Source organism: Plecotus auritus, assembly GCF_963455305.1.
Source record: "Plecotus auritus genome assembly, chromosome: 2".
Lineage (NCBI taxonomy): Eukaryota > Metazoa > Chordata > Mammalia > Chiroptera > Vespertilionidae > Plecotus > Plecotus auritus.
The window spans coordinates 42,940,007-42,967,601 of NC_137771.1; the positions used below are offsets into that span (position 1 = coordinate 42,940,007).

Consider the following 27,595-nt stretch of genomic DNA (forward strand, 5'->3'; position numbering starts at 1 on the left):
CTGCGATTTAAACGCTCCATCTGTGGTATTTTGTCATGGCAGCCCAGTGGACTAAGACACCTCATTTAATTTTGACAGCCCCCCTTCCTGCAGGATGGATGTTTTATCCTTCTTAATGTATGAGGAAGCCAAGGCTCGGAGAGGTTCTAAGTCATTTGACTGTAGTTCATAAGAGACAGCAGAATTGAAACCAAGGTCTCCCTGGATCGATATCCTATCCTGATTTTTATTCTGTTTCTACATTGTTGGATTTTTTTCTCTTTTAAAATATTTTTTTGGCTTCCAAATTGTTTAAAGGTGTATTTGCTGAGAAGTGTCATTGGTCACAAATCAGGAAATAGCCTGCAGCCCAAACAAGAAGGGGCTGCACCATCCACCACTTCACACTGCGACTTGGTGTCTTAGTCAAATTGAAGTTTCTAGCTCCCAGAGGATTCTACTGACATCTTCACTACATGAGGTTTCTCATTCACCTCCTGGCACAGGCTCTCAGATACGGTCCATGGAATATTAGCACTGGCAACTTGAATAGCAGCTGTGAGACTCACAACATCTTAAGGACAAGCTCAGGTCTCCAGTTCAGCCCAAGGACATAGGTGCCTCTTCTGAGACACTGCCATCTAGTAAAGGTAGCCCCAAAGTGAGACCTGATATCTTGTCTGTCATCACATGCCCGAGAGAATTGTGTGGTATTGACCTCTGTGTTTGCCTGTTGTGTAGCCTCAATGTCACCTGGCCTCTCCAGGTGCTTCATTTATTTGTTTGTTTTATTTCCTTTTCAAACAATATTGAAATAAGAAGCGCCACTCCTGTGAGACTGTTGTTATGCAGAACCTTTGAAAGCTCTCATGACCTTGAGAGCCCTGACTGTAATTATCAACATCGTTCTAATGACTGTGATTGGGACTGCTTTGCAAATGTGAATGCATATAGACTTGGCTTCATTCACTCCTCTCCAGAAAGGACGTGTCACCCTGGCCAACCTGGCTGCCCCAGGCCTGGGGACCAACTCAGGATTCTGGCAAGTTGAGGTAAAACAGAGTTGCTTCTTCCCTGGCATTCATAATTTTCAACCTAAATTTCAATATATTTTTTTTCTTTGAAGTTCAAAGATCCTAGCATGGTCTTTAGGGTATCTGGCCCTCCTCCCTTTAAGAAAACTGAGTAATTCCTGCCAGCAACCTAATGATTCCAGCAGGCCAGACGTTTTGTCTTCTCTTTGGTGGTTGGATGGATGACTTTGCTTCTTAAGCAGGTGTGTAGACTTAAATAGAAAAAGCCAGTTATCTCCTCTACATTGAAGGAAAGGCTAGGAAGAGTCCATAGGACCCAGGCTGCAGACCTAGGGAAGGGCCTCCATGCCTGGGTGACAGGGTTTCCCAATTTCTTGGGCACGTGAATTGGTGACTTCAGCTTATGTTGGTGATACCAATGATTAGAAGGACTTTACCTATAGCTATTGCAAATGTCTACATATTTCAATTATTGGAAAGTTGTTTCAGATGCAGGGAGAGGGACAATGGATGAAATTTTTTGGTGGGAGAGATCGGTCAATTATGAGGCCCATTGCTATTCCACATTTTGAAACCTACTGACAATTCCAAGTGTCCACCTTGTGTTTTTTTATCCATTCATATTCACATCCTCAGTCTCTTTTCCTGCACTTCCTTCCTTTAGACATCTAAGCCATCCTACTATTTCCTTTTCAAATTAGCATCTCACGAAGGATATTGACATAAACATCCATTCTCACTAAAGAATAGAATGATGAATAGCATTTTAAAGAATTATCCCTCTCCTTTTAGTAGTATTAAAACTGTGTCTTCAGTAGTCTGTGTGGTAAGAATCATGTCAGGGTTGTCTCTGTATCTACAATTTAATCAGTAAAATGGAGTCAAACCACAGAGATGCCACTTCCAGTTGAAAGTTCAGCCATTGAGTAGGTGGGAGGGGGCGAGAGAAAGAGGCTCCCTCCTTTTATTGGTAGGCGTATGGAATCCACACAGTCTTGACATCTATGACCTTTCATTTGATCACTCCCTCATCCCTAGGAAGTCACCCATCACTCCCTTAGCTGTCCACTCTCCAAAGTGTCCTCTGATTCTGAACAACCTGGAAACCAGATGCTTACAATTAGATGTCAGGAGTGTCCCACAATACTTGTGTGGGCTCCTGGCCCTAGAAAATTAACAGACTAGCAAAAATAAGTGTATGAAATGTCAATGTGTTTACATTTTCCAAGCACAGACCATAGAGAAGTTCTAAGACATGCAAAGGATGCATAAAACAAGATGCCTTGAGAGAAAACTCAATGCAATGGCCAAGAGGCACACACACAAAATGGCCTTCCACACTGCTTCCTTCAAGCCCCTGCAGATGTCATGCACTTTCTCTCATTTCTTATCTTCAAAGACAGGTGTAATTTTTTCTTCAAAATTATATAAAGCAAGCTGTAATTCTAACAGTGCTTTTTATCCTGACACCCTCTCTTACCACCACCCCCCCTCAAAAAAAAAAAAGCACAGGAGGAAACATCTGAAGCAAAAGGAGACAGTGACAAAAAAAATCAGAATGAATTTAGCAATCAACTTAAGGCAAGTACCAGTGTAAAGAAAATAAGCCCCAGGAAACAACCAATTCATCAAACCATTCTTCTCCCACAGTGTGAGGGTCCTCGCCTCATAACCATTGACTCCATGTGTTCCCACCATCATCTCTCCCTGTCACGTCCCCAACAGACTCCTGTGTCTTGCAGAGCAATCCACGTAAGTGGCCAGTGGAGAGCCGTGATTACTCACACTTTCTGTAATGTGCACCCACAAGATAAACCATTCACACTGACCACTGTGGTATACTCTCAAGGTCAGTCCTTGCAGACATCCTTGTTGCTTAGCTGAAGCCTCTCCTATCCTTTACCATGAAGTTCACTTCATTTAAAGCCAGTTCTATTCATCACCTGCTAAGTGCTTCTTCGTATACATCTCCACTCTGCTTTATTTTGTGAGTCAGCTTTCTGTGGTTTTTAGTTCTCTTTGGCTATCTGTCACCAAAAATAACAGTTTTACATTTGCAAAGTAAAGCTAATTATCATGACTTTGGTTTCTGGAGGTTTGGAAAGACGGATATATCATGAATGTTCAGGAATATGAAGCCGTCCCATTTCTTGGCACATCCTATATAATAAAGAGGTAATATGCAAATTGACTGTCACACCCTTGCACAAGATGGCCACCCCCATGTGGTCACAAAATGGCTGCCACAAGATGGCCGGCAGGGGAGGGCAGTTGTGGGTGATCGGTCCTGCAGGGGAGGGCAGTTGGGGGCAACCAGGCCTGGAGGGGTGGGCAGTTGGGGGCAACCAGGCCTGGAGGGGAGGGCAGTTGGGGGCAACCAGGCCTGCAGGGGAGGGCAGTTGGGGGCAACCAGGCTGGCAGGGGAGGGCAGTTTGGGGGGACCAGACCTACAGGGGAGGGCAGTTGGGGGAAACCAGGCCTGCAGGGGTGGGCAGTTGGGGGGGGGACCAGGCCTGGAGGGGAGGGCAGTTGGGGGCAACCAGGCCTGGAGGGGAGGGCAGTTGGGGGCAACCAGGCCTGCAGGGGAGGGCAGTTGGGGGCAACCAGGCCTGCAGGGGAGGGCAGTTGGGGGCAACTGGGCCTGCAGGGGAGGGCAGTTGGGGGCAACTGGGCCTGCAGGGGAGGGCAGTTGGGGGCGACCAGGTCAGCAAAGGAGGGCAGTTTGGGGGGACCAGGCCTACAGGGGAGGGCAGTTGAGGGCAACCAGGCCTGCAGAAAAGGGCAATTGTGGGGAACCGGGCCTACAGGGGAGGGCAGTTGGGGATGACTGGGCCTGCAGGGGAGGGCAGTTAGGGGTGACCAGGCTGGCAGGGAGGGCAGTTGGGGGCAACCAGGCCGGCAGGGGAGGGCAGTTGGGGGCGACCAGGTCAGCAAAGGAGGGCAGTTTGGGGGGACCAGGCCTACAGGGGAGGGCAGTTGAGGGCAACCAGGCCTGCAGAAAAGGGCAATTGTGGGGAACCGGGCCTACAGGGGAGGGCAGTCGGGGATGACTGGGCCTGCAGGGGAGGGCAGTTAGGGGCGACCAGGCTGGCAGGGAGGGCAGTTGGGGGCAACCAGGCCGGCAGGGAAGGGCAGTTGGGGGCAACCAGGCCTGCAGGGGAGGGCAGTTGGGGGCAACCAGGCTGGCGGGGGAGGGCAGTTTGGGGGGACCAGGCCTACAGGGGAGGGCAGTGGGGGAAACCAGGCCTGCAGGGGTGGGCAGTTGAGGGGGGGGGACCAGGCCTGGAGGGGAGGGCAGTTGGGAGAGACTGGGCCTGCAGGGAAGGGCAGTTAGGGGGGGACCAGGCCTGGAGGGGAGGGCAGTTGGGGGCAACTGGGCCTGCAGGGGAGGGCAGTTGGGGGCGACCAGGTCAGCAAAGGAGGGCAGTTTGGGGGGACCAGGCCTACAGGGGAGGGCAACCAGGCCTGCAGAAAAGGGCAATTGTGGGGAACCGGGCCTACAGGGGAGGGCAGTTGGGGATGACTGGGCCTGCAGGGGAGGGCAGTTAGGGGCGACCAGGCTGGCAGGGAGGGCAGTTGGGGGCAACCAGGCCGGCAGGGGAGGGCAGTTGGGGGCAACCGGGCCAGCAGGGGAGTAGTTAGGCATCAATCAGGCTGGCAGGGGAGTGGTTAGGGGTGATCAGGTTGGCAGACATAAGTGGTTAGGGGCAATCAGGCAGGCAGGAAGGCAAGCAGTTGTGAGCCAGCAGTCCTGGATTGTGAGAAGGATGTTTGACTGCCAGTTTAGGCAGGGATTGGGCCTAAACCGGCAGTCGGACATCCCAAGAGGGGTCCCAGATTGGAGAGAGTGCAGGCTGGGCTGAGGAACACCCCCGTCCCCCCCCCCCCCCAATGCACGAATTTCATACACTGGGCCTCTAGTTTTATTATAATTTGTGTTATTTTTGTGTGTGTGTGTGTTTTTATGTGGAATATAACTAATAGTTAATGTTCATTGGGAAAAAAAAAGAAAATTTAGCCCTGGCTGGGTAGCTCAGTTGGTTAGAGCATTCTCCCAATAGGTCAAGGTTGCAAGTTTGATCCCTGGTCAGGGCATATACAAGAATCAACCAATGAGTGCATAAATAAGTAGAACAACAAATCAACCTCTCTCTCTCTCTCTCTCTCTTTCTCTCTCTCTCTCTCTCTCTCGTTCTCTCTCTCTTTGTGTGTGTTTGCATGTGTCTGTGTGTGTCAAGTCAATAAATTTTAAAAAATTTTAAAGAAAATGTAGTTAAGCAGAAAGAAAAATATGAAAACAATGATCTTACTACTCTAAAATAACCACTATTTAAGATTCTCATTGCCATCGTATTAGTCTTTTTAAAATCATTGTTTACTTTATAAAAATGTGTTCATACAATGCGTAGTTGTAGCTTTTCCCCCACCAGAAAATGTAGAAAACATCTTTATTTATCATGTTTGCAGACTGCCTAACTTTTCACCACATAGAATCTACTATGACTTTTTCAGTCCCATTCTGAATATTTAGGTTGTCTCTATTGTTTTGAATAATGCTGCAACTAATAATCTCTCTAGCTAAATTTTTACGCACATCCTCAGTTATGTTAAAATACATTATGAGCTATAATTGTCCAAAGTATGTCTAACTTTTAAGATTTTGATACATGTTAAGGCTTTATAATCCCCACAGAAGTATATAAAAATTCAGGGCTTGCTCTTCTTGTGTACAAGGAGTCTATTGCTATGACTTTTAGTTCCATTTAGAATTCTGCCCCAGGCCTCTTATGATCTTATCCATTTCACATATGGTCCTGATATTGTCAACTTTGTTTAGTCGCCTTTTGCCCTTTGCTGCTTAAGCATGTGTTTCTGGAGATGTGAGATTCTGGTTTTTAATTAAATAGATTCAGATTTCTGATTGAATTTTCAGAGTGTCCTGTCTCATATGTCAAAGCCTCATAGAAAGTCAACAGAAAATCCTGGAATGGTAATTAATACTTTAAAGAAGGATTAAATTAAGAATGTGATATGGGCCCTAACATTCATCATCTGTATTGCCACACCTGGTTAACAGTACCTTCCTACCCTTTCCAGCATTGTTCCCTCTCCAAAATAAATAAACTCAACACATTTAGGTTCTGACTAATTGTAAATCTCCTTGTTTCAATCCACTTTGCAAAATGGAACCATGGTGTCAAAGTTAAAACATTAGCTCGTTTAAAATTCCAGTTTCAGAAATTAGTTCAGTATATAAGATACACAGCATTAGGCTCTCCTGTTCCTTCCAGGGTGATGCAGGAGCAGGGCCTGTTACTGTCCCATCAATTTCTATTCCTGGTCATTTCTAGAATCCTTGCAGCCCTGGTGGTGTTAACAGTCCCCACTGTGCATTTGAGGTCCAAGGAATGGGAGGTCATGTAAGCTTGCTTGATACAAAGTCCATGCTCTTTTTATTCCATCGAACTATATCCCAGTGAATATATGTCCAATGGTTGGCAAAGTCCAGAATCCAATATGCCCACGCAGCTGCCCTTCACATGTGGTGTGCTTTATAAAAAATACCAGCTTCATGCAGTTGTCAGCACTGTTTGGTTGAGTAGCAGATATAGAAATAAAAATAAGAAATGTGCCCTCTTTGGTTTGGAAATTTTCTGATTCCTTTTGCCTGGAGAAGACTTTATTATATGCTTGTCAGTATTGTTTTTCTTTATTTGCTTTTAATCATAATCTGCCCATTTACTTTTTGTAAAGGTAGGTATTAAAAGTTCTTTAATTAAGAGCTTTAACTAATGGACACTTTTTATAGTACTGTTATTAAAATGAAGATTTAAGCTAAAAGTTTTCCCAAATATCCTTCTCCCCCTCAAGTTTTTACTCAGGAACTTAAGAACTGGGCTGTTATCAAAGGAAAAATGGGGAAACATGAACTGAGTCCTTTAGAAACGTAGAAGATTGCAAAACTATATTTCTAAAAGAAAGTTTACTGAACTCTTTGACTTCATTTTATTTGAGACAACATTTCCTACTGGTGCAAACCTGAAAAAAATATGTAAGATCTTTCCATAGAAACACTAGAGGCCCAGTGAATGAATTTGTGCACAGGTGGAGTCCCTCAGCCTGGCCGTCGATCGAGGACTATTGGGGGAGCCAGGCACCCCCCCCCCGAATCGGGGCCAATGGGGGGGCCCACCGGCCCTGGGGAGGGGCCACAGGAGGTTGGCCGGCCAGCTGGGGGGAGGGGCTGTTGGAGGTTGGCTGGCCAGGCGCCCCCTTCCCCGCTCCCCTCCCAATCGGGGCCATAGGGGGACCAGCCAGGCCGGGGGAGAAGGGGCCGCAGGAGGATGGCCGGCCACGGGAGGTTGGCTGTGGTAGCACACTGACCACCAGGGGGCAGCTCCTGCATTGAGTGTCTGCCCGCTGGTATCAGTGTGCATCATAGCGACTAATTGACCAGTCGTTCCGGTCATTCGGTCATACCAGTTGCTTAGGCTTTTATATATATAGATATGCTTGTAAGTAATTAATTCTTCATTCTAATGAACATTTATGCCTTTATATGTCATAAAAAATTCCTTACTGGAAATGAATAGGTGGGTATTTTATTCCTTTGCACTGAGTAACTCATGGATAGCATATCCATGGTGTATAAGCTTAGCATTCAGCACAGTAAGTTAGGCTGTTGAACCAAATAAGAAATCATGAAAAATAAGACCTTTAGTTAAGTCAGGAATTTTCTGTAATTGAGGAAAAAAAGTCCTGAAAAATGACTACACACACACATATACACACACACACACACCCATACCACACACTATTGGACAGAGGTGGATTCAGGGTGATGGAATGTTTAGTCTTCCTTGAAGTCTATGAAAGAATTTTGTTTACAATCAGCATTGAGGCAAATGGTGGAGAACTATGCAGAAGGGAAAAATCATTATTACATTTGCTTATTAGAAGTATTTTGTTCTCTGCAATAAACCTTAAGAAAGTAGCATGGGTTTGGAAATTTGAGTTGGAGTATCTTTAATCATGCATATCCAAGAAATGTAAACATTAAAAAAAATTGGTAACATTTTAAAAGGTGTGTATAAGGAAAGAGAAAGCCAGGCGGGTCCTTGGGGAACATGCAGATGTGTATCAATCATTCAGGCTGAGGGGTACCAGCCAGTTTGCTGACCTGGGCCCCCTCTGTATGTTGTGTTACAGATGTGCAGTGAGATAAGGTCCTTGCATCAGAATGTAAGTCCATGATGACATTTTATTCAGAGCAAGATGTTCTCATTCAAGGGATCAGTGTGTGTATTCACATTCTGGGGCAAGCTTCTATGTCATTAGGACCTGCTCTTTGAGTAGCACTGGTCTAGACTCCAGGGCTCTACAGATGATGACAGATATGCTGGCGTCCTCAAAAGGGACTCCCCTATCCTTGTGTCCATTTCCTGCCTTACTTATGCTGAAGACAAGAAAACTAACACTTCTCTGCACTTCCTCTGAGCTGGGCAGGGTACTAAGGTAGTTCAGATGACAGCTAATTCTTTACAGGTAGGGAACTGAAGCTCAGAAAGTTTAAGGGATGTACCCAGGGTTTAAGAGCAAGTGGCAGAGCTGGCCATGAAGCATAGATCTGGCTCCAATGTCTGTGCTCTTCTTGTGTCTCCACTGCCCCAAGGCAGTGCTTACCCTTATCTGACATTAATACCCAGGAAACAATGCGGCCTTATAGGGAAGGAGACCCATGGCTGTGTTCTCTGTTGTCAGTAATAACCAAGTCATGATTTCTGGGAATAGACACACCCCAGGTCCCCAAAATCAGCACCATTTGTGGGTCCTGTGGGACTCAACCTTACAAAGCCTTTCCCAGTCCAGCTAGCCAGATCAGTAAGCAAAGTCTGTTTGTGTCTAAGTGGCTCTTGTCTGTTTCCATCTCTTTTTAAACCTGGGAGGTCAGGAAGAAGATGGAGAGAAAGAATTCACGGGAGGGATGCATTTCCTAAGAAATGTTATTAATTGGCCAGGCAAAACAAGTGAAGGAAATAAAATAGCTGCTCCTTACTAAGTAAAGGCATCTTCTTCCCTTATCTCATTAAACATTAAAAGCACTCTTGGTTTAAGTAGGGCAAATTAGTAATTAAGTGCTATATAATCAACTTGTGTAAACATAATATGGAAGGGGAAGCCAAATTAATCACTCTACTGGCTTGTTTTTGCCCCATTAATGCACCTTTTCCTCGGGCCCTTCCTGTGATGTCAGGATGTATTTTCTGCCGCCCTCCCTGCTGGAGGCCGGTGGGCTGTGGTAGCTGTGCTGACAGATGACAGTCGGCCAGGAAAAGGCGTGTGTCTCGGCTCTGTGTTTAATTTCTTAAGCCATGGTTCATCAGCAGGAGCCTGCCATGTGACAGGGATGGTCCTCCGTGGCGGCAGGACAGAGTTACACACATCTCAGTGCCCATGGAGTTTCCAGTCTAGAGGGAAGACGGTGGACACGCCCAGATACAATTATGAAAAAGTCAACACTCAGTGTCATTGGCAGAGACCATGAGGCCTTGGCTTGGGCTCCTGTCATGGTTCAGCCACTTACCTGGGGTATATTAATCTCTGTTTGCCTCAGAGCCCTCATCCATAAAATATAACAATCACATCTGCATCATAGATGGATCATCTCACAACTCGTGTTGGAAGGGGTAAACATGTTAGTACATGTCATGTGGCCTAGTGTTTATTTAATGTCGGCTGTTATTTGTTTACTAGAGGCCCAGTGCACGAAATTCGTGCACGGGGTGTGTGTGTGTGTGTGTGTGTGTGTGTGTGTGTCCCTCAGCGCAGCCTGCACCCTCTCCAATCTGGGACCCCTCAAGGGATTTCCAACTGCCCACTGGGATCAGGCCTAAACAGGCAGTCAGGACTGCTGGCTCCCAACCGCTCACCTGCCTGCCTGCCTGATTGCCCCTAACCACTTCTGTCCACCAGCCTGATCACCCCCTAACCACTCCCCTGCCAGCCTGATCGACACCTAACTGCTCCCCTGCCAGCCCAATTGCCCCCAACTGCCCTCCCTTGCAGGCCTGGTTGCCCCTAACTGTCCTTCCCTGCAGGCCTGGTCACCCCCAGCTGCCCTCCCCTGCAGGCCTGGTTCCCCCCCCCCCCCCCAGCTTCCCTCCCCTGCTGGCCTGGTTCCCCCCAACTGCTCTCCTCTGCAGGCCTGGTCCCCCCCAACTGCCCTCCCCTGGAGGCCTGGATCCCCCCCAACTGTCCTTGCCTGGAGGCCTGGTCCCTCCCAACTGTCCTCCCTTGCTGGCCTGATCGCCCACAACTGCCCTCCCCTGCCAGCCATCTTGTGGCAGCCATCTTTGACCACATGGGGGCAGCCATCTTGTGTGTTGGAGTGATGGTCAAGTTGCATATTACTCTTTTATTAGATAGGATTATAATTGCTATCCAATGAGATCATGGGGCACCAAGGAAAGAGTGCCTTCTGCGGTCTTGAGGGCTGGAAAAGTCTTGAGAAGGCAGCTTTTGGATGGGCCATTGAGGGTTAGCTAGTGATGGAGCTGATGGGAGTGGGGGTGGGCATGGGACCCCAGTTCTGCTCTTGACCTTGGCAGTGGAGTGCCTTCTCTGAAAGCAGAGGAAGGAACCTGTGCCTCCGTCCTGCCCAAATCTCTCCTCGTTTCTCCTCAACACAGTAAATGTGAGCAGTAACTGCCAGAGCCTCTGTCATGGGGTATTATGGCAGCTCTCTGCCAAGTATGGGTAAGTGAGCTGAGTCCACTGTGGGCGGATAAGAGGAAGTCAAATGGGACAGAAGAGAGAAGGTAGCTCTCTAAGTCACCTTCTGCACTGCCGGGCGAGGCTTCTTCTTGGCCTGCTACCTGTGCAAAAGAACCTGGCTGGGAAGGTCCTTCCTTTCCCTGAGACTCAGTTCCATATCAACTGCCCCCACAGAGTTGCTGCAGAACCTATGAAGGAAAGCACAGTGAGCACACGAAAGGCACTCCTGCCATCTCCTGCATTAATTTAATTCGCACCACAAACCTGTGAAGTAGGTGGTTTCATTGTCCCCCTTTATAAAGCAGAAGATGGAGGCACAGGACATCCATACGCTGGCCTAAGGTCACCTCGATGGCTAGTGGTAGAAGGAGGCTGCACACTCAGGTGGTCTGGCTCCAGATCTGGCCTCTGCATGGCCCCTGCAGCCCAGTGCTTCAGAGGCACCTGGAGCTAGATTTACATATTAAATGTTAGGAATAGGGATGACACCACTTGGCTCTGTCCCAGCCCCTCCCTCGTGATGAGGAAGAAGTTCATTCCTTCTGCTGCTTGAGGGAATGGTGAGTTTGGGCTCACAGCCTGGGACTCCTGTAGCAGGTGGGAAGGGGAGCAGGCCAGAGTGACTCACCAGGAATGATCAGTCCTTGGATGCAGTGGGAATACAGATGCTTACACGGATCTTGGCAGTTTTGCTTAAGAAAGAAATCAATTTGTTGATTTGTTTATCTTTTATATTCAGCTTCCACAAAGGATTTGAGCAAGCTTATAATAAGTGATGAAGCAGAATAAAACAGCAAAATAAAACTCTCAAGACAGAAACTACATAGAAAGAGAAGACACTAAACACTTACTAGTAAAGGAGGCGGAGGGGCTCTTCGCATTTGTATTGCTTCGGGTTCCAGGTAGTTCATACAACAGGAAGATACCAGTAGAGCAGGGTGGGGAACCTTTTTTCTACCAAGGGCCATTTGGATATTTATAACATTACTAGTAGCCCTGCGCACGAATCCGTGCGCCAGTAGCTCTCTGCCAGGCCTGGCTGCTCCGCGCCCTTTGCCCAAAGGCTCTCCACGGCCCAGAGGCCCATCTGTGGCCAGGCACGGAATGCTTGCCTTGTTGCCATGGCAACGAAGCAAGCATTCCGCCAGGCTGCTCACGCTGCCCGCACTCAGTGGCCGCCCTCCCCACCCCCTGGGCTGGGGGACTCTGGCGGGGCTGAGAGGACTGGGCACTGCCATTTTGTGGCTATGGGCACTGCCATCTTTGTGATGCAGTGATGGTTAATTTGCATATTACCCTTTTATTAGATAGGATTCGTGGGCCATACAACATTTTCAACTTAAAAATTAGCCTGCTACTTTGGGTCAAACATACTTAACTCACCCCTGATCCTTTGGCAGGACCAGGCCCAATGATTGCTCAGGCCTTGTAAGGCCCATGGGCTGGACATTCCAGATCCCTGCAGTAGAGGATCAGATGGTTTGATTCTGTACTGGGTTGGAGAATGTATGCTCTGCCTAAGGACATTGAAATTTAAAGTATTTTAATCCTGGGTTGGTGAGTTCCCCCCCAAAACGGATTCATGGGGTAGGTTTGGTCTGTGGGTCTCTGACCCATAAATAAAGGGATTACTTTGAGCTTCCAGGTGGCCAAGACAAAACGGGGAAATATGTCAAGGCATGCAGTGTTCACCAAATCAAAGAGGCATACCAGTTCTCCAAAAGTCACCACCTTTCCTCTGATACCAAATTCTAAATTTGCCATTCCCTTCAAAGCTAACCTAGAAATTGTTCCATGGACTTTCTTTTTTTTTTTTTTTTTCTTTTTTTTTTTTTCAAATTTTTATTAAGGTATTATATGTGTACATATCTTACCATTGCCCCCCCCACCCCACTCCCATACCTGCCCTCACCCCCCAATGTTTTGCATCCGTTGGTTACTCTTATATGCATGCATACAAGTCCTTCAGTTGATCTCTTATTTCCCCCACCTCTCCCTAACCTTACCGCTGTAATTAGACACTCTGTTTGATGCTTTACTGCCTCTGTAACTATCTTTTGGTTCATCAGTTTATAATGTTTTTCATTATCCCTAAATGAGTGAGATCATGTGGTATTTTTCTTTCATTGACTGGCTTATTTCACTTAGCATAATGTTCTCTAATTCCATCCAGGTGTCTACAAATGGTAGTAATTCCTTCTTTTTTATGGCAGCATAGTATTCCATTGTGTAGATGTACCATAGTTTTCTGATCCAGTCATCTGCTGACGGGCACCTAGGCTGTTTCCATATCTTAGCTATTGTAAATTGTGCTGCTATGAACATAGGGGTGCATATATCCTTTCTGATTGGTGTTTCTGGTTTCTTAGGATATATTCCTAGGAGTGGGATTACTGGGTCAAATGGGAGTTCCATTTTCAGTTTTTTGAGGAAACTCCATACTGTTCTCCACAGTGGCTGCACCAGTCTGCATTCCCACCAGCAGTGCACGAGGGTTCCTTTTTCTCCGCATCCTCGCCAACACTTGTCGTTTGTTGATTTGTTGATGATAGCCATTCTGACAGGTGTGAGATGGTATCGCATTGTTGTTTTGATTTGCATCTCTCGGATAATAAGTGACTTTGAGCATGTTTTCATGTGTCTCTTGGCCTTCCTTCTGTCTTCTTTCGAAAAGATTCTATTTAGGTCCGTTGCCCATTTTTTTATTGGATCATTTATCTTCCTTTTATTAAGTTGTATAAGCTGCCTGTAGATGTTGGAAATTAAACCTTTATCAGTGATACCATTTGCAAATATGTTCTCCCATACAGTGGGGTTTCTTGTTGTTTTGTTGATGGTTTCTTTTGCTGTGCAAAAGCTTTTTATTTTGATGTAGTCCCATTTGTTTATTTTCTCTTTGGCTTCCATTGCCCTAGGGGCAGTATCACTGAAAAAGTTCTTTTGGCATATGTCTGAGATTTTGCTGCCTGTGGATTCCTCTAGTATTTTTATGGTTTCCCGTCTTATATTTAAGTCCTGTATCCATTTTGAGTTTATTTTTGTGTATGGTGTAAGTTGGTGATCTAGTTTCATTTTTTTGCATGTATCTGTCCAGTTCCATGGACTTTCACAGAAGCAGGAGGATTCATCATATACCACCTTGTTAAGAACCGAGAGCATGGTATTGAAACTTCAGGTTGTGGATTGCCCAGGTTTATAACTTCCTAGAGATATCACTTGTCCCTGTAGTAGACCTGAGATCACCCAGCATGGTCCATGGATGCCCCTCCACCTCTCTTCCTTGAATATTCCTTCCTTTGGCCAGCTTTACAAGCAGAGCTGCGTCACTGACCTGTGAGTGTCTTAGAGGCCTCAGAGCTTAGGCTTCTGACCAGCCTGGCATCGGGGAAGTGCTAAGATGAAGCACCCATCAGTCGAGAAGGGCAACAGATGTTACAGCATATCGAATGTCAGTAAACAGCGAGCCACAGAGGCCACTGACCTTGGCATCCTCTTAGCAAAAATGCCCTGTTGCCTCCAAGAGGGAACGCCATGGACCTTTATAAACTACATTAGGTGATGTGCTTGTTTTTTTGTGTGTGTGTGTTTTTTTTTTTAATCTCTACGTTTTTTAAAGGCAAACTTAATGCTCACAGAGTGTTCTAGGCTTCTAGCCCTGGAAATCCAGGTCTTCAAAATCTTCTCCCAGTAATTATGGGAAGTTTTATGTTTGACATATCTAGCACCCTCCCTTTTTCTCTTAACTGTATGATTCATAGGACCTCAGTTAAGAGCATAGACTCTGAGACCCCATAAATCTGGGTTTCATTCCTGCGTCCAAGGGTAATAGCTGTGGGTTAGATCAGTCCCTTCACCTTTCTAAGCTGGCTTCCTTATTTGTAAAAAAAAAAAAAAAAAAAAAGACTATTAAAAGTACATACCTCCTAAGAGTGTTGTGACGATTAAATGAGACAATATGTATAAAGTGTTTACCACAGTTATTGGTATAAATAAACTTCTAGAGAGTTATACAAAATGATAACTACTTATGTTGCTCACTATCATCATTAGCTGACCATCACATGTTTTTTCACCCTGTACATATATTATTGAAAGATGGCAGGGCCAATAATTTGCCTAGTTGCTCTCAGATAACTTATTCACCCCTCCTTTGCTGTGTATTACATTTCCCAGGCTCTCTTGCAACTGGCTTGGCCAATAGGAGATACAGATGTAGGCGGCGGGAGGTGGGGGCAGGGAGTCGGGGGTGACAGCAGCTGCCTCTCCCTTTCTGGTTCCAGCTCTAGCCACTCAGCCCTTCTTTCGTTTTAGCTCCAGCCTGACATGTCTAGTCCCTGGCCATGGCCTCCCGCTGTCCCCTGATCCCTAAAAGAGGAGCAGCTTTCTGATTTCTGAGTTGCTTCAACATCACCTATTTGGCTTCTTGGTTTTCCCTGTCATGCATGCAACCAATTGCTTGCATTAAATTTGTTCTGTTGAGAAACCTAGAGTAGTTTCAGTTCTCCTGGCTGGACTCTGAATGTTATGGTTGATTTTAAATATTAAAAGAGAAGTCAGTCCTCACAGTGAATTCACCTGCCTTCCTCTCTCCTGAGTAGAATTAGCTAGGCCAACTGGAGAAGGAGTAGCTAGTTATGGAGAGCAGCCACTTTCTCTAAGTGAAGCCCAAAGGATAAGATGACCTAAGCATCTGCAGCTCTGAGTTAGGCACTGAGGCCAGTAGCCTCCTGTGGCGTACCACCTCTCTAAGGAGTCATGACTTGATTACCAGCAGAGCAGGCACATTTCAAGATAGTACCTAGTAAAAAGGAATAGAAACTCCTCTTTCAATAGCCCGAGCTATGGACCATTCACTATTCTAAGTGAGTGATTATTCTCATCTTCCAAATGAGGAAATGGGGGCCCAGAGAGGGGAAGTGATTTACCCAAAGCTACACAGCTCTAAGTAATGGTGTTAGGAGTGTAACTTAAGTCTCTAAGTCTCAGAACCTGTGTTTATTGGAGACTTACTCTATCTGTTCCCGGTTTTCCAAGCTTTCTTCCCCTTCCAAAGCAGATAGAAAGAAAGCTACCTACAGAGCTCTGATGGCTCTGGCCTTCTTGGAGAGGCTTCCTTACAGAAATAATAGCCAACCTTTCATACCTGATTCTTACAACAGGTGTATGAGAAAAGGTTATTGTTTTCATTTTTACAAATGAGGAATGACGCAGAAAGTGCAAAGCACATACCCAAAGTCACACTGGGGTGGTAATATTCAAGCTGGACTTGGAATGCCGGCTTTTCTGTCTCCAAGCACACACTCTTTCTACTGGTGACATCTAAGTACTAGCTGTGCAGTGTATAGGGTGAACTGTCTTTTACAAATAAAAAAAATAAAAATAAAAAACAAGGCAAGCATGGTCAGGTTCCCCACCTCAAGGAGCTGACAGTCAGGCTAGAAAAATAACAACGCAGCAACCTGAAACCGCAGAGTGCCACTACATAATCCTCTCCCTGGTAGCAGCCACATGCAGGAAAGAGAAGGTGGTTCTGGGTAAGAAGTGGGGCTTGACATGGACACGTTAACTTAGGACTAGCAGAGAAGCAGCAGGAGGAGGCTTTTTCAGGTAGAAGTGCGAGTGAGGGCAAAGGGATAAATGCAGGCAGCCACTGTGCAGGACCTGGGTGTCAGAGTAGCAGAAGGGAAAGCTGAATATGTAAGGGCTGCAGTTGCTTGGGGGTAGGGGTTGTTAGCTATAAACAGATCAATTAGGAACTTGATCAGGAGTCTAGGGAGCATCCTTTGCCCAACATCCCCAGACTCTGTCTATTGTTTTTTTTAAAAAAAGTCTCAGGCTAATGGCCTCATTTTTGAAAAAATCAACAACACGAAGTGCTTCTTAGCTGATAATACTGCTTCCTGCTTAAGAAAGATCGCCAGTCAATTCAGCCTGGGAGTTATAGTCAAGGTTGGTTACTTATCTCTGATATTTTTGACGAGTCCCTGAAATAGAAGAGGAGCACTCTTTAAAGGCCCCTAGAAAGCTATCCTGTGTCACTAGAGCACATTTGCATCTAGCCTGTTGTAACATACCATGTTGGAGAATTTTAGCATGGAGAAGGCACCTTCTGAGGCAATGCCACTGAGCTACTGGATGGAAGCCATCCACCTTACACCACCTCATAATCTACCTCCTCTGCCCTCCACACCTCCCTCCCTGTCAGCTGATCCTGGGTCTGGAGGAACCTGTGTGTTGGATGGAATAGATCAGAGGGAAACTCCTACCAAGTTGGCCGGGTCAATTTCACCTGTCAGCATCTCTGATAAGGAGGGATCCTGACAGACCAGATTTGACTGATTGGATTACAGCAGTTGTCTTCATCCCAGTAAGCTGCCTAACTGCTCCAGGGGCCGGAGGAGAAATCTGTAGACAATTCTGAAGTGGGGATTCAAGCAAGTGCTTACACGGCTAGGAAACTGCCAGCTTTACAGGGAGTCCAGCCTATTGTTGTGTGGTGGGCAGCTGGGACTTCTCCCCAAGGGGCTCCTAAAAGTGATAGCAGAGGGGACTCCTAGAGCAGGCATCAACCTGTTTATATGCTTTTTGTCTATTAACCCTTAATCCTCACAACAATCCCATGAGGTCCTGATAGTCGTGCTTTGCAGACAAGGAAGCTGAGTCACAAAGAGGTTAAACACTTTCCCAAGGTCACCTGGCTGGTGATATATGAACTCGACCTTCAGACCCGATAGTCTGCTCACTGGGATAATACAGAAACCCATCTGTGGCATTGGTTGGGAAGCTCCTCTTGGGAGGCCGACCTCCACACTTTCCTGCCAGCTGTGCTTACCCAAAGCACTGCCTGCGGGTGTTTTAGACATGCTTGCCCCACTCGATTGTGAGCTTCCAGCTAAGGGGCCAAGCCTTTCTCATCCTTGGCCAGCACTGGGTGCTGGATAAAAGTGTGTTGTACCGAACGGGAGGTGAAGTGTTACAGAGACTCTGTGACCTCCCTGGAGCTGGCTAAGCAGGCAGCCGCTTGTGGGGGTTACACAGAAAGCCGTCCACATACAGCAGTGGTGCCCCTGTGAATGGAACATCTATAACAGGTAAACTCTGACCCCAGACCCCCTAGTATTAGCGGCATCTCTGAAAACACCTGGACCCACACTTCCGATTCTCAGTTACTCTCATTTGTCTAAGATAAGCTCCCTGGTCTTTCGTGTTGGTTCAGTTACCAAACCACTTACTGTGTGACCTGGGGAAGAGGTCTATGTCTCTGGGCCTCCAATTCCTCATCTTTCAATTGAAAGAATCAGGTGCAGTTTTCAAAAATGTCAAGTAGTGGAATGTTTGAGAAGCCAATATATAAAACAGATCAAAGGTGAACCGTGTCTCCTGCTTCCCCTGTCACTCCCTTTCCCCATGGCATGGCAGCCAGACATGAGAAGCACTGGTCTAGATCAGTGGTCGGCAAACTGTGGCTCGCGAGCCACATGCGGCTCGCGAGCTGCGGTTTGCCACTCTGTTGACTAATGAGTTTGCCGACCACTGGTCTAGATTGTTTCAAAGGAAATAACCCAAAATATGTTAAAGCAACTAATGCTAATACTTAATGCAATAATAAAATAGTTTCAAATGGGAGATCCAGACCATGGAGAAGGGCATGTTTGAGGGCTCTGCCTGACCTCTAGTGCTGTTTGCTCCTGGGGGAGGTATCAGCTTGGCCTGACTGTGTACAGTGGGGTGGGGACGCCCAGGCCTCTGGCCAACGCCTCCGTGTCTGGAAATGGCCTGCGTGTTGTGGCACCAGTGAACTAGAAATTCTATCTGGGGACTCTGGAAGATTGATTTTCCATGTGGGGATCTGACCTCTTGCTTCACAGGCAGAGGGGATCAGACTGTTCTGGGAGGAGTCATTGAACAAGCCCTCTGAAAGGTCTTTCCTCTCTTTTTCTTTTTTCTTTCTTTTTCATCTATACGTTTCAAAGGGAATGTCTGATTGTGTTGGGGGATTCACACCACCAGTTTAAGTCCTTGGGGCTTAGAGCACTGAGATGTCCATACCAACATTCCCGCCCCCCACCCCCGCTCTCCCCCTGCCTCCGCCCCTGCATCGGTGCTCTGTGCTAGATTGCAGAAGATTTAATTCCATTGATGTCCCTGGACTTATACAAAACCCTTTTGGAATTTTGGAATTAGGGATGAATACCCCATTTCCTTCACTTGGACCAATTTTTACAGATCCCTCATGTAAGAATCTTACTTTAGTTATTTCCATGATTCTAGTGCCTGACACAGAGATTGAGATAGAGTAGCTACTTGGTAAATATTTGTCCATTCATTCATCAAATATCCACCTAGGCACAGTGATGAGCAAAATAAACATCATCCCAACTCTTATCACATTTATAGTTGAGTGGAAGAGACAGTTAAGAATAAATAAACACAGACCCGGCCGATGCAGCTCCATTGGTTGAGTGTCATCCTGTGCACCAGAAGGTTGTTGGTTTGATTTCTGTCAGGGCACATGCCTGGGTTGTGGGCTTGATCCCCAGTAGGGGTATGTGGGAGGCAGCGGATTGATGTTTCACTCCCTCTCCCTCTCTCTCTGAAAATCAATAAAAATCTTAATCCTATCTAATAAAAGAGTAATATGCAAATTGACCGTTCCTCTGCTACACCCACAAGCCACACCCGCCAGCCAATCAGGAGCGAGTATGCAAATTAACCCAACCAAGATGGCTGCGGCCAAGGAGAGAGCAGGAGGCTTGGGTTGCCCCCAGCAATGGAGGAAGCCAAGGTTTCTGCCTGCCCTGGTGGGTCCAGGCCTCTGCTCAAGGCTACAAATTTTCAATCTAGAAGATAAATAAATCCCAACAAAAATGGCGGCAGCCACGGAGCTGGAGAGAGCAGGAGGTTTGAGTTGCCCCCGGCAATGGAGGAAGCCAAGCTTTCCGCCTGACCTGGTGGGCCCAGGACTCTGCTCAAGGCTACGAAGTTTCAATTATAGAAGATAAATAAATCCCAGATACCAGAGCCTCCACTTGGGTTGCCAGGGGGTGTGCCCAGCCTGCAAACCACCACAGGCCCCTCGTCCAGGCTGCCCCACACCCCAAGGGAACCCCCACCCTGATCTGGGACACCCTTTGGGGCAAACCAGCCGGCCCCCACCCATGTACCAGGCCTCTATCCTATCTAATCCTATCTAATAAAAGGATAATATGCAAATTGACTGTCACTCCAACACACAAGATGGCTGCCCCCATGTGCTCAAAGATGACTGCCCCCATGTGGACACAAGATGGCCACCACAAGATGGCCAGCAGGGGAGGGGAGTGGGGAGGGACCAGGTCTGCAAGGGAGGGCAGTTGTGGGCAATCAGGCCAGCAGGGGAGGGCAGTTGGGAGGGACCAGGCCTGCAAGGGAGGGCAGTTGGGGGTGATCAAGCCTGCACGGAGGGCAGTTAGGGGTGACCAGGACGGCAGAGGAGGGAAGTTGGGGGTGACCGGGCCTGCAGGGAAGGGAAGTTGGGGGGGACCCAGGCCTACAGAGGAGAGCAGTTGGGGGGACCAGGCCTGCAGGGGAGGGCAGTTAGGGGCAAACAGCCTGGCAGGGGAGTGGTTAGGGGGTGATCAGGCTGGCAGGCAGAAGCGGTTAGGGGCAATCAGGAAGGCAGGCAGGTGAGCAGTTGGGAGCCAGCAGTCCTGGGTTGTGAGAGAGATGTCCGACCTCCCGTTTAGGCCCAATCCAGCCTAAACAGGCAGTTGGACATCCCTTGAGGGGTCCCAGATTGGAGAGGGTGCAGGCTGGGCTGAGAGACACACACCCCTGTGCACGAATTTCGTGCACTGGGCCTCTAGTATGTAAATAAATAAATGAATGCTTTATCTTGGGTTAAGAGCTATAAAGAAAAAGTATGCTTTCTATGGAAAAACAAATTAAAATACTTGATGAATGAATGAAAGTAAAATGACCTTAACTGCCAACCCTACATCTCTGTTTCATCTCATCTCTCTATAAATAATAATTATTGCTGTTATTTTACTGGTTCCAACTGCTACCATTTATTGTGTTCCCACTATATTCCATGCTCTGTGCTAGCATCTTCCTATTTGTTACACCACATTGCTCCACATAACCTTGCCTGTTAAACTTTCTTATCCCTTATTCCAGATGGAAAAACAAGGCCCAGGGAAGATACTTAACTATTTCATGATCAGAGAGCTGATAAATGTCAAGAGATGAAATTTGAATCAAGTTGATTCAACAGAGCCTCTGCTCTGAGCAAAAGGGAAAAAATCCCAAAGATTATCACCAGAGGTCCAACAGGGGTCCCTGCTTCAGGACCACCTCATCACACCTTGAGGCAGAAAGGTCAGTTATGTTAGGTGATCAGAGGAAAAAAAGAGACAAAACGTTGCTGTAGAGTGCGAGGGGAAAGGAGGAAGATAATATTCTTGACTTGGCCATCTTATCAGCCTAGCAATAATAAACCATCACCATGGTAACAGGAACTCTAATTAATGGAAGATGTTGAGTCACTTTAAAAACCACACCAACCGCATGCCGAGGTGGTGCTGTAAACCTCCCTCCCCTGCCGCAGCTGGGCCACTCTTGCTAAGGACTTGTTGGAGAGACCCGTCTTTTGAGGGTGTGGCAGACTCTGGACTTGACATCAGAAGACTGTGTCTGAGCCCCAGATCTACCCTTTCGGAGCTCTTTTGCCTTGAGCAATCCATTTGTCAGAAGTGGGATTAATTTTATCTCCATTATTATTACTAGTAGTAGCTTTCTGAAATTCAATTTCAGTATCTATAAAATGGATAAGTAATCTGTCTAAAGCATTGTTAGGAGATTTAAATAGAATTAAGGACATGGAAGTGCTTAGTAAACTATAAAATAACTCATAAATATAAAACATTATTAACCCCATGAGGCTGCCTGCTGTGCTAGGAAGAGCTTGCACTAGAATCGGACAGACATGGTTCTGTATTTAGTGTTCTACCTGAACAAGCCACTTAAACACCCAGAGCTTCAATTTCTTAATCAGTAAAATTTCTTAGTATAAATCTGTACAATGGCCTACCCATCTTCCAAAACAAGAATTGTACTTACCCTCTCTGCTCCTCAGTTTCCCCTGTGTAAAATAGAGGTGACAGAAGTACCTCTGCCAAAAGGTGGTTGTAGGACTTGAATACATTAATACAGGAAGCTCACTTAGAACCATCTGGCATAGACAGTGTGCCATGAATTTTAATGGTGGAGATGGTGAAGGTGGTGATGGTGAAGTTGGAGATGGAGGTGGTGGTGATGGAGTAGGAGAAAAGGAGGGGTGAAGAAGAACAACTGCAATGATATGTGTGTATAGAACTGTGAAAGCTTTGAGGTATTCTGAAAATTAGGCCATTTGCAGTCATTGTCAAAATACTTTTGGTCAGCTACCAGTTTTCTCTAAGGTTCTATGTCTATGTTGCCTTTAGGTCCACATCAGTAGGCATGTCTTTCCTGACTCTTGGCTGTGTGGTTTAAGTGGTGGGAGGAGAACTGGGATAGAAACCAGGGGGAAAATTTGCTCAGCACCCAAGTTCCCTGTAGGCCAGGATTTCCCAAAGAGTGCCTGATGATATAGGAAAAGGTATTCCTGGATAGAATTCATTTGAAAATCACTATGTACACGTAAACTAAGTGTCTTTACAGCAAGACTTCTCTTAAGACTTAATATATAAACACACATTGTGAATTTCCTGGGTTGCAGAGACATATAGAATTTGGTCTTTCCCAAATTTACTTGACCAAAGAATTAGTATTTTATGCAACATTTTACTTGGCCTAAGTTTCAAGTACCAAACACTGGGAATGCTGTTATAAACCCGTAGTCAAGACCATTATGCATACAAGCAATCCCATAAAGCACATTTGAAAACTTCTATGAATCTCCTCATTAATCCATGTGTTCATTTAATGAATTAAAAGTGCACCAATGCTAGATTTGGCAGCAATTATGTGCTTGATGATGGAAAAGCAACAAGTAAGCGATATATTACCCACCCTCTTGGAGTTCTTATGGGCCTACTGGGACAAGGGAGAAATTGCCGAGCAGTTTCAATACAGTGTGACAAGTGACCAGATAAAGAGCACAGGGTGCCGTGATACCAGGAGCAGGGGCTTCTTATCCATTTGGTGGGTCAAGGAAAGTTTCCCAGAGGAAGCAACTTGTAAGCTGAGAGCCAAAGGAATTCTTAGCACTGTGTAACACCTTTTCAATGCACTTTCCCATGCATTGCCATTTTGCATCCTCATAGCAACCTTCCTAGTCTATACAAATAAGAGAGAAGTATGGTAATTGACCATCACTCTGTGATGTCCACAGCCAATCAGGAGGGAATATGCAAATTAGTGGGACAAAGATGGCAGCGGCCATGGAGCCAGCTGGAGCAGGCAGGAGGCTTGGGTCACCCCCAGCGATGGAGGAAGCCAAGCTTCCTGCCCACCTGGGCCAGCTGCCGAAGGAGGGGCCTGTGGGCAGTGGCCACGGAGCAGGCCAGGACAAGCGGGAGGCTTGGGTCGCCCCCAGCAATGGAGGAAGCTTGACTTCCTCTGTCGCCAGGGGTGACCCAAGCTTCCTGCCCACCCTGGCCGGCCACTGAAGAAGGGGCCTGTGGGTGGCAGCCACAGGGTCGGCCTGAGCATGCGGGAGGCTTGGGTGGCCGCCAAGAGAAGGGCCTTCAAACAGTCCTCAGCCCCTCACCCAGGCTAGCCATGCCACCATTGGGGTGAGGGTTCCAGCTGGGGGGCATGGCCAGCCTGAAAACGGCCCTCAGCCCCTTATCCAGGCTGGCCACGCCCCCATGGGGTGAGGGTCCCTGCTGGGGGATGTGGCCAGTCTAAAAACAGCCCTCAGCCCCTCACCCAGGCTGGCCATGCCCCCCCAGCAGGGACCTTCACCCCATGGAGACATGGCTGGCCTGCAAACTGCCCCAGCCCCTCGCCCAGGCCGGTACCATCCCCAGTGGGGACCCCCACCCCAATGGGGGTGTGACCAACCTGCAGACCACCACAGGCCCCTCGCCCAGGTTGCCCCGCCCCCCAAGGGAACTCCCACCTTGATCCGGGACACCCTTCAGTGCAAACCAGCCGGCCTTCACCCGTGCACCAGGCCTCTATCTATACTAATAAAGGAGTAATATGCTAATTAGACTGGGAGACCTTCCAGGAGACCTTCCGGACGTTCTTCTGGACAAAGCCATGGTGGCAGGGCCAAGGTAGAGGTGGTTAGGGGCCAAGAGGGGAGGGCAGTTGTGGGTGATCAGGCTGGTGAGGGGGCGGTGTTGGGGGTGATCAGGCCAGCAAGGGGGAGCAGTTGGGGGCGAGCAGGCCGGTGGGGAGGGCAGGTGGGGGCAAGCAGGCGGCAGGGGGGGCAGTTGGGGGTGAGCAGGCTGGCAGGGGGCAGTTGGGGGTGAGCAGGCTGGCAGGTAGAGTGGTTAGGGGCAATCAGGCAGGCAGGCAGGTGAGCAGTTAGGAGCCAGCAGTCCAGGATTGCGAGAGGGATGTCCGACTGCCAGTTTATCGGGCCTAAACTGGCAGTCGGACATCCCCCAAGGAGTCCCAGATTGGAGAGGGTGCAGGCCAGGCTGAGGGACATCCACCCTCCCCCCCCCCCATGCACGAATTTCGTGCACCGGGTTAATAGTTAGATATAAGGAGCTTGGTGAAAGTTAGGTTGTGACTACCACTTAATGAGCTCCTATTACAGGTCAGGCACTGTAGTAGGCATTTTATACACGTATTGCATTCAATCTTTACAACAATGACTAGTAGCCACAGTTTACAGATAAAAAATGGAGGCTTAGGTTCACGTTTCACAAAGCCTCACATGTAGTGAGTATATAGAACTTGGACATGAACTCTGGTCTGTGTGATTCCAAAGCTGTCTACCATTGGATCATGGTCCACCAGTGCTGAGCATGGACAGGGGCTGGTTAGTGACAGGGTTTTTCCTCAGGCTGAGAAATGTAGACAAGTAAGCAGAGCATCCTAAATGTTTTCCTTCTTAAATTATTTATGTTACCCTGACAAGTACATTTCCCCATCAGTTGGTGTAGAAAGTCCTGTGCTTTTTTTAAAAATATTACTTTGTATGAGAATTTTTTTATGGTGAGTTCTTACTTGGCAAAAATAAACAATTGCTAACCCTATGGCAGTCTCCAAAGTAATTTTGGAAGGGTTTGTGGCCATGAAATTTTAACATCTTGGAAATACTCTGCACTCAACTTTATAGAACATACCCTTCCTAAAGGCAAGAGGAATATGAGCCAGCACATTGCTCTGGGATTTGTTGGTTCAAAGTTGGGTGCATGACTAAATTTCATGGGCTCACATGTCCAGTAGCCGTAAGTGGAGATATAGTAGGATAATGCAGCATTTCCCAATATGCATGCATACACCACCCGTGGCATTTGCGATTTTAGCTGGCAAGTGGACACTCTTTTTCAAATAGCTGTATATTTATTTTAATATGTATTAAGAAAAACCATAACTAGCACCAAACTTGGGTTTTTATGGATGTTTTTGCTTAGAAAAAAACAAATTTTAAAAAGAGAAAAGACTCTGGCTGGTGTGGCTCAGTTGGTTGGGCGTTGTCTCGTGCACCAAAAGTTTGCTGGTTTGATTCCCAGTCGAATTGGGAATGGACACATGGCCAGGTTGTGGGTTTCGATCCTCGGTCGGGGTGTATGCAGAAGGCAGTCCTATATAATACAGCCTAATATACAAATTTACGGAACAGTGGAATGACCAGGGGAATGACCGGTAGCTATGATGCACACTGTCCACCAGGGTGCAGACACTCAACAAGGGAGCTGCCCCAGCCTGCAGGTCCCAGGCCAGCCAAGGCAGGTGCCAGCGGGAGTCCCCCCCCCGCCCCCCGATTGCCCCACCGGTCGCCCTGCAGAGGGAGGCAACCAGCAGCAGTGGCGGGGTTGGAGCCAGCAAGCAGGCAGCGCAAGGCTGGCCAAGGCAGGTGCCAGTGGGGGCCCCCCAATCGCCCCGCCAGTCACCCCACAGATCGTCCCTTATCGCAGGCCAGGCCTAGGGACCCTACCTGTACATGAATTTCGTGTACCAGGCCTCTAGTCAATCTATGTTTATCTTTCACATCAATGTCTCTCTTTCTCTCTCTCTGCCCCCTCTCCCTTCTTCTCTCTAAAATCAATAAAAACATATTTTTAAATAAAGAGAAAAAGGAGTTTATTCAAAATTTAGAAAAATATGACATACATAAAAATACTATAGCTAGTACTTGTATATGGACACAACTACAAAGATGGTATGTGAATTACTAAAATGTGTGAAGTAACAAGATAACATGAGTGAAAGTGCCTCATGCTTAGAAGCCCCTGGTAAATGCTTCCTTCCTTTCGGATTCACCTAGCTATAGAAGTGACAGAGCCCACGACTGTACTCAGAATCTCAGACTCAAAGTCCAGTGCTCCTTCCTGGCCTCCCTTAAGTCTTTGCTTCCTGTCTGCCTACTTAACCCCGCATCTGTCCTCCCTCCATTCATCTCCCAGGAGAGGTGCGGTGAGTAGGCCTTGCAGAAGTGGCTGAAGTGTAAAGGAATTTTACCTCGGAGAGTAAAGAGTATTAGCATTTGGGAAAACTGGACTTGGAGTCTGAGAACGGAAAGGCCTTCATCCCTTTTAATCCCTCCTTTTTTGAAGATGAGGAAGTTGTAATCCAGAAAGGAGAAGTGCTTTTGTTCATGGCCAGAGAGCTCTTTGCTGGTCAAACCAGGATGAGAATTCATATAAAACATGCAGATGTAGAATTTTACATGTTTTAAAAACCATTTCCTCCAGACTTCCTGCTCTCCAGATAAGTAGCTGGGATGTAACACAACACGACTTTCACTTCCACAAATCTGTAACTTTGGAAGGTCACGCTTCACACCGTGCCAGGCACGAGTACTGTAAATGGCCACTGGACAAGGCGTTCCTGGCTGTTCTCTTTGTTAGTTTGTTTCAATTGTGGTAAAACACATATGACATAAAACTGACCATTTTTAAGTGGACAGTTCAGTAGTGTTAAGTATTATTCACGTTATTGTGTAACCCATCTCCAGGACTCCTTTCATCTTGCAGATCTGAAACTCTCTACCCATTAAACAACAATCTCCCATTCCCCCGCTCTCCAGGCCCTGGCAACCACCATTCTACTTTCTGTCTCTATAAATTTGACTACTTTAACTACCTTATATAAGTGGACTCATACAGTATTTGCCTTTTTGCAACTGACTTATTTCACTTAGCACAGTGTCCTCAAGGTTTAACCATGTGGTAGCATGTGTCAAAATTCTCTTTCTTCCTGGTTGTATTCTTAATTTAACACAGTGTGCTCCCTGATGGTACCTGTCATAGCCATAAAGACTTTGGAATGCTTAATTAACATTTTAGTGGCTTCTGGCCAGTGGGGATAGTGGTGATGGGAAGCAGTATCTGAGAACTCAGCCCTCTTCCTCCAGTCTTTTGCAAGTAGGTGACAAGGGAGATAAATGATGTTGCAGGCTATATCCCTCACCCTCACTCCCAATTTCCTTCATTGCTTCTGTCCCAGTCTTTAGTCAGCCACAGAAAAGGAGGGGCTGTGGGGGGTTAGAGGTTAAAAAAGTGGACTTTTGGTCCTGGCCATGTAGCTCAGTTGGTTAGAACACGGTCCGATATGCCAAACTTGCGGATTCCATTCCTATTCAGGTACATACAAGAATCAACCAGAATCGATCAATGAATGCATAAATAAGTGGAACAAATCTCTCTCTCTCACTCTCT

General features: G+C 47.0%; 1 protein-coding gene across 17 annotated transcripts in view; it reads left to right on the forward strand.

The window, feature by feature from the left end:
• The window catches only part of FGGY (FGGY carbohydrate kinase domain containing), a 420,488-nt gene that overhangs the window by 338,120 nt on the left and 54,773 nt on the right, over positions 1 to 27,595 (forward strand). For 2 of the 17 annotated variants that reach the window (XM_080655841.1, XM_080655851.1), the window contains exon 15: positions 960 to 1,031. The exons of the other annotated variants lie outside the window; for them this stretch is intronic. In XM_080655841.1, the coding sequence (XP_080511967.1) occupies positions 960 to 1,031 (72 nt within the window). The remainder of the gene's footprint in view (positions 1 to 959; positions 1,032 to 27,595) is intronic. 17 annotated transcript variants of the gene reach the window in all.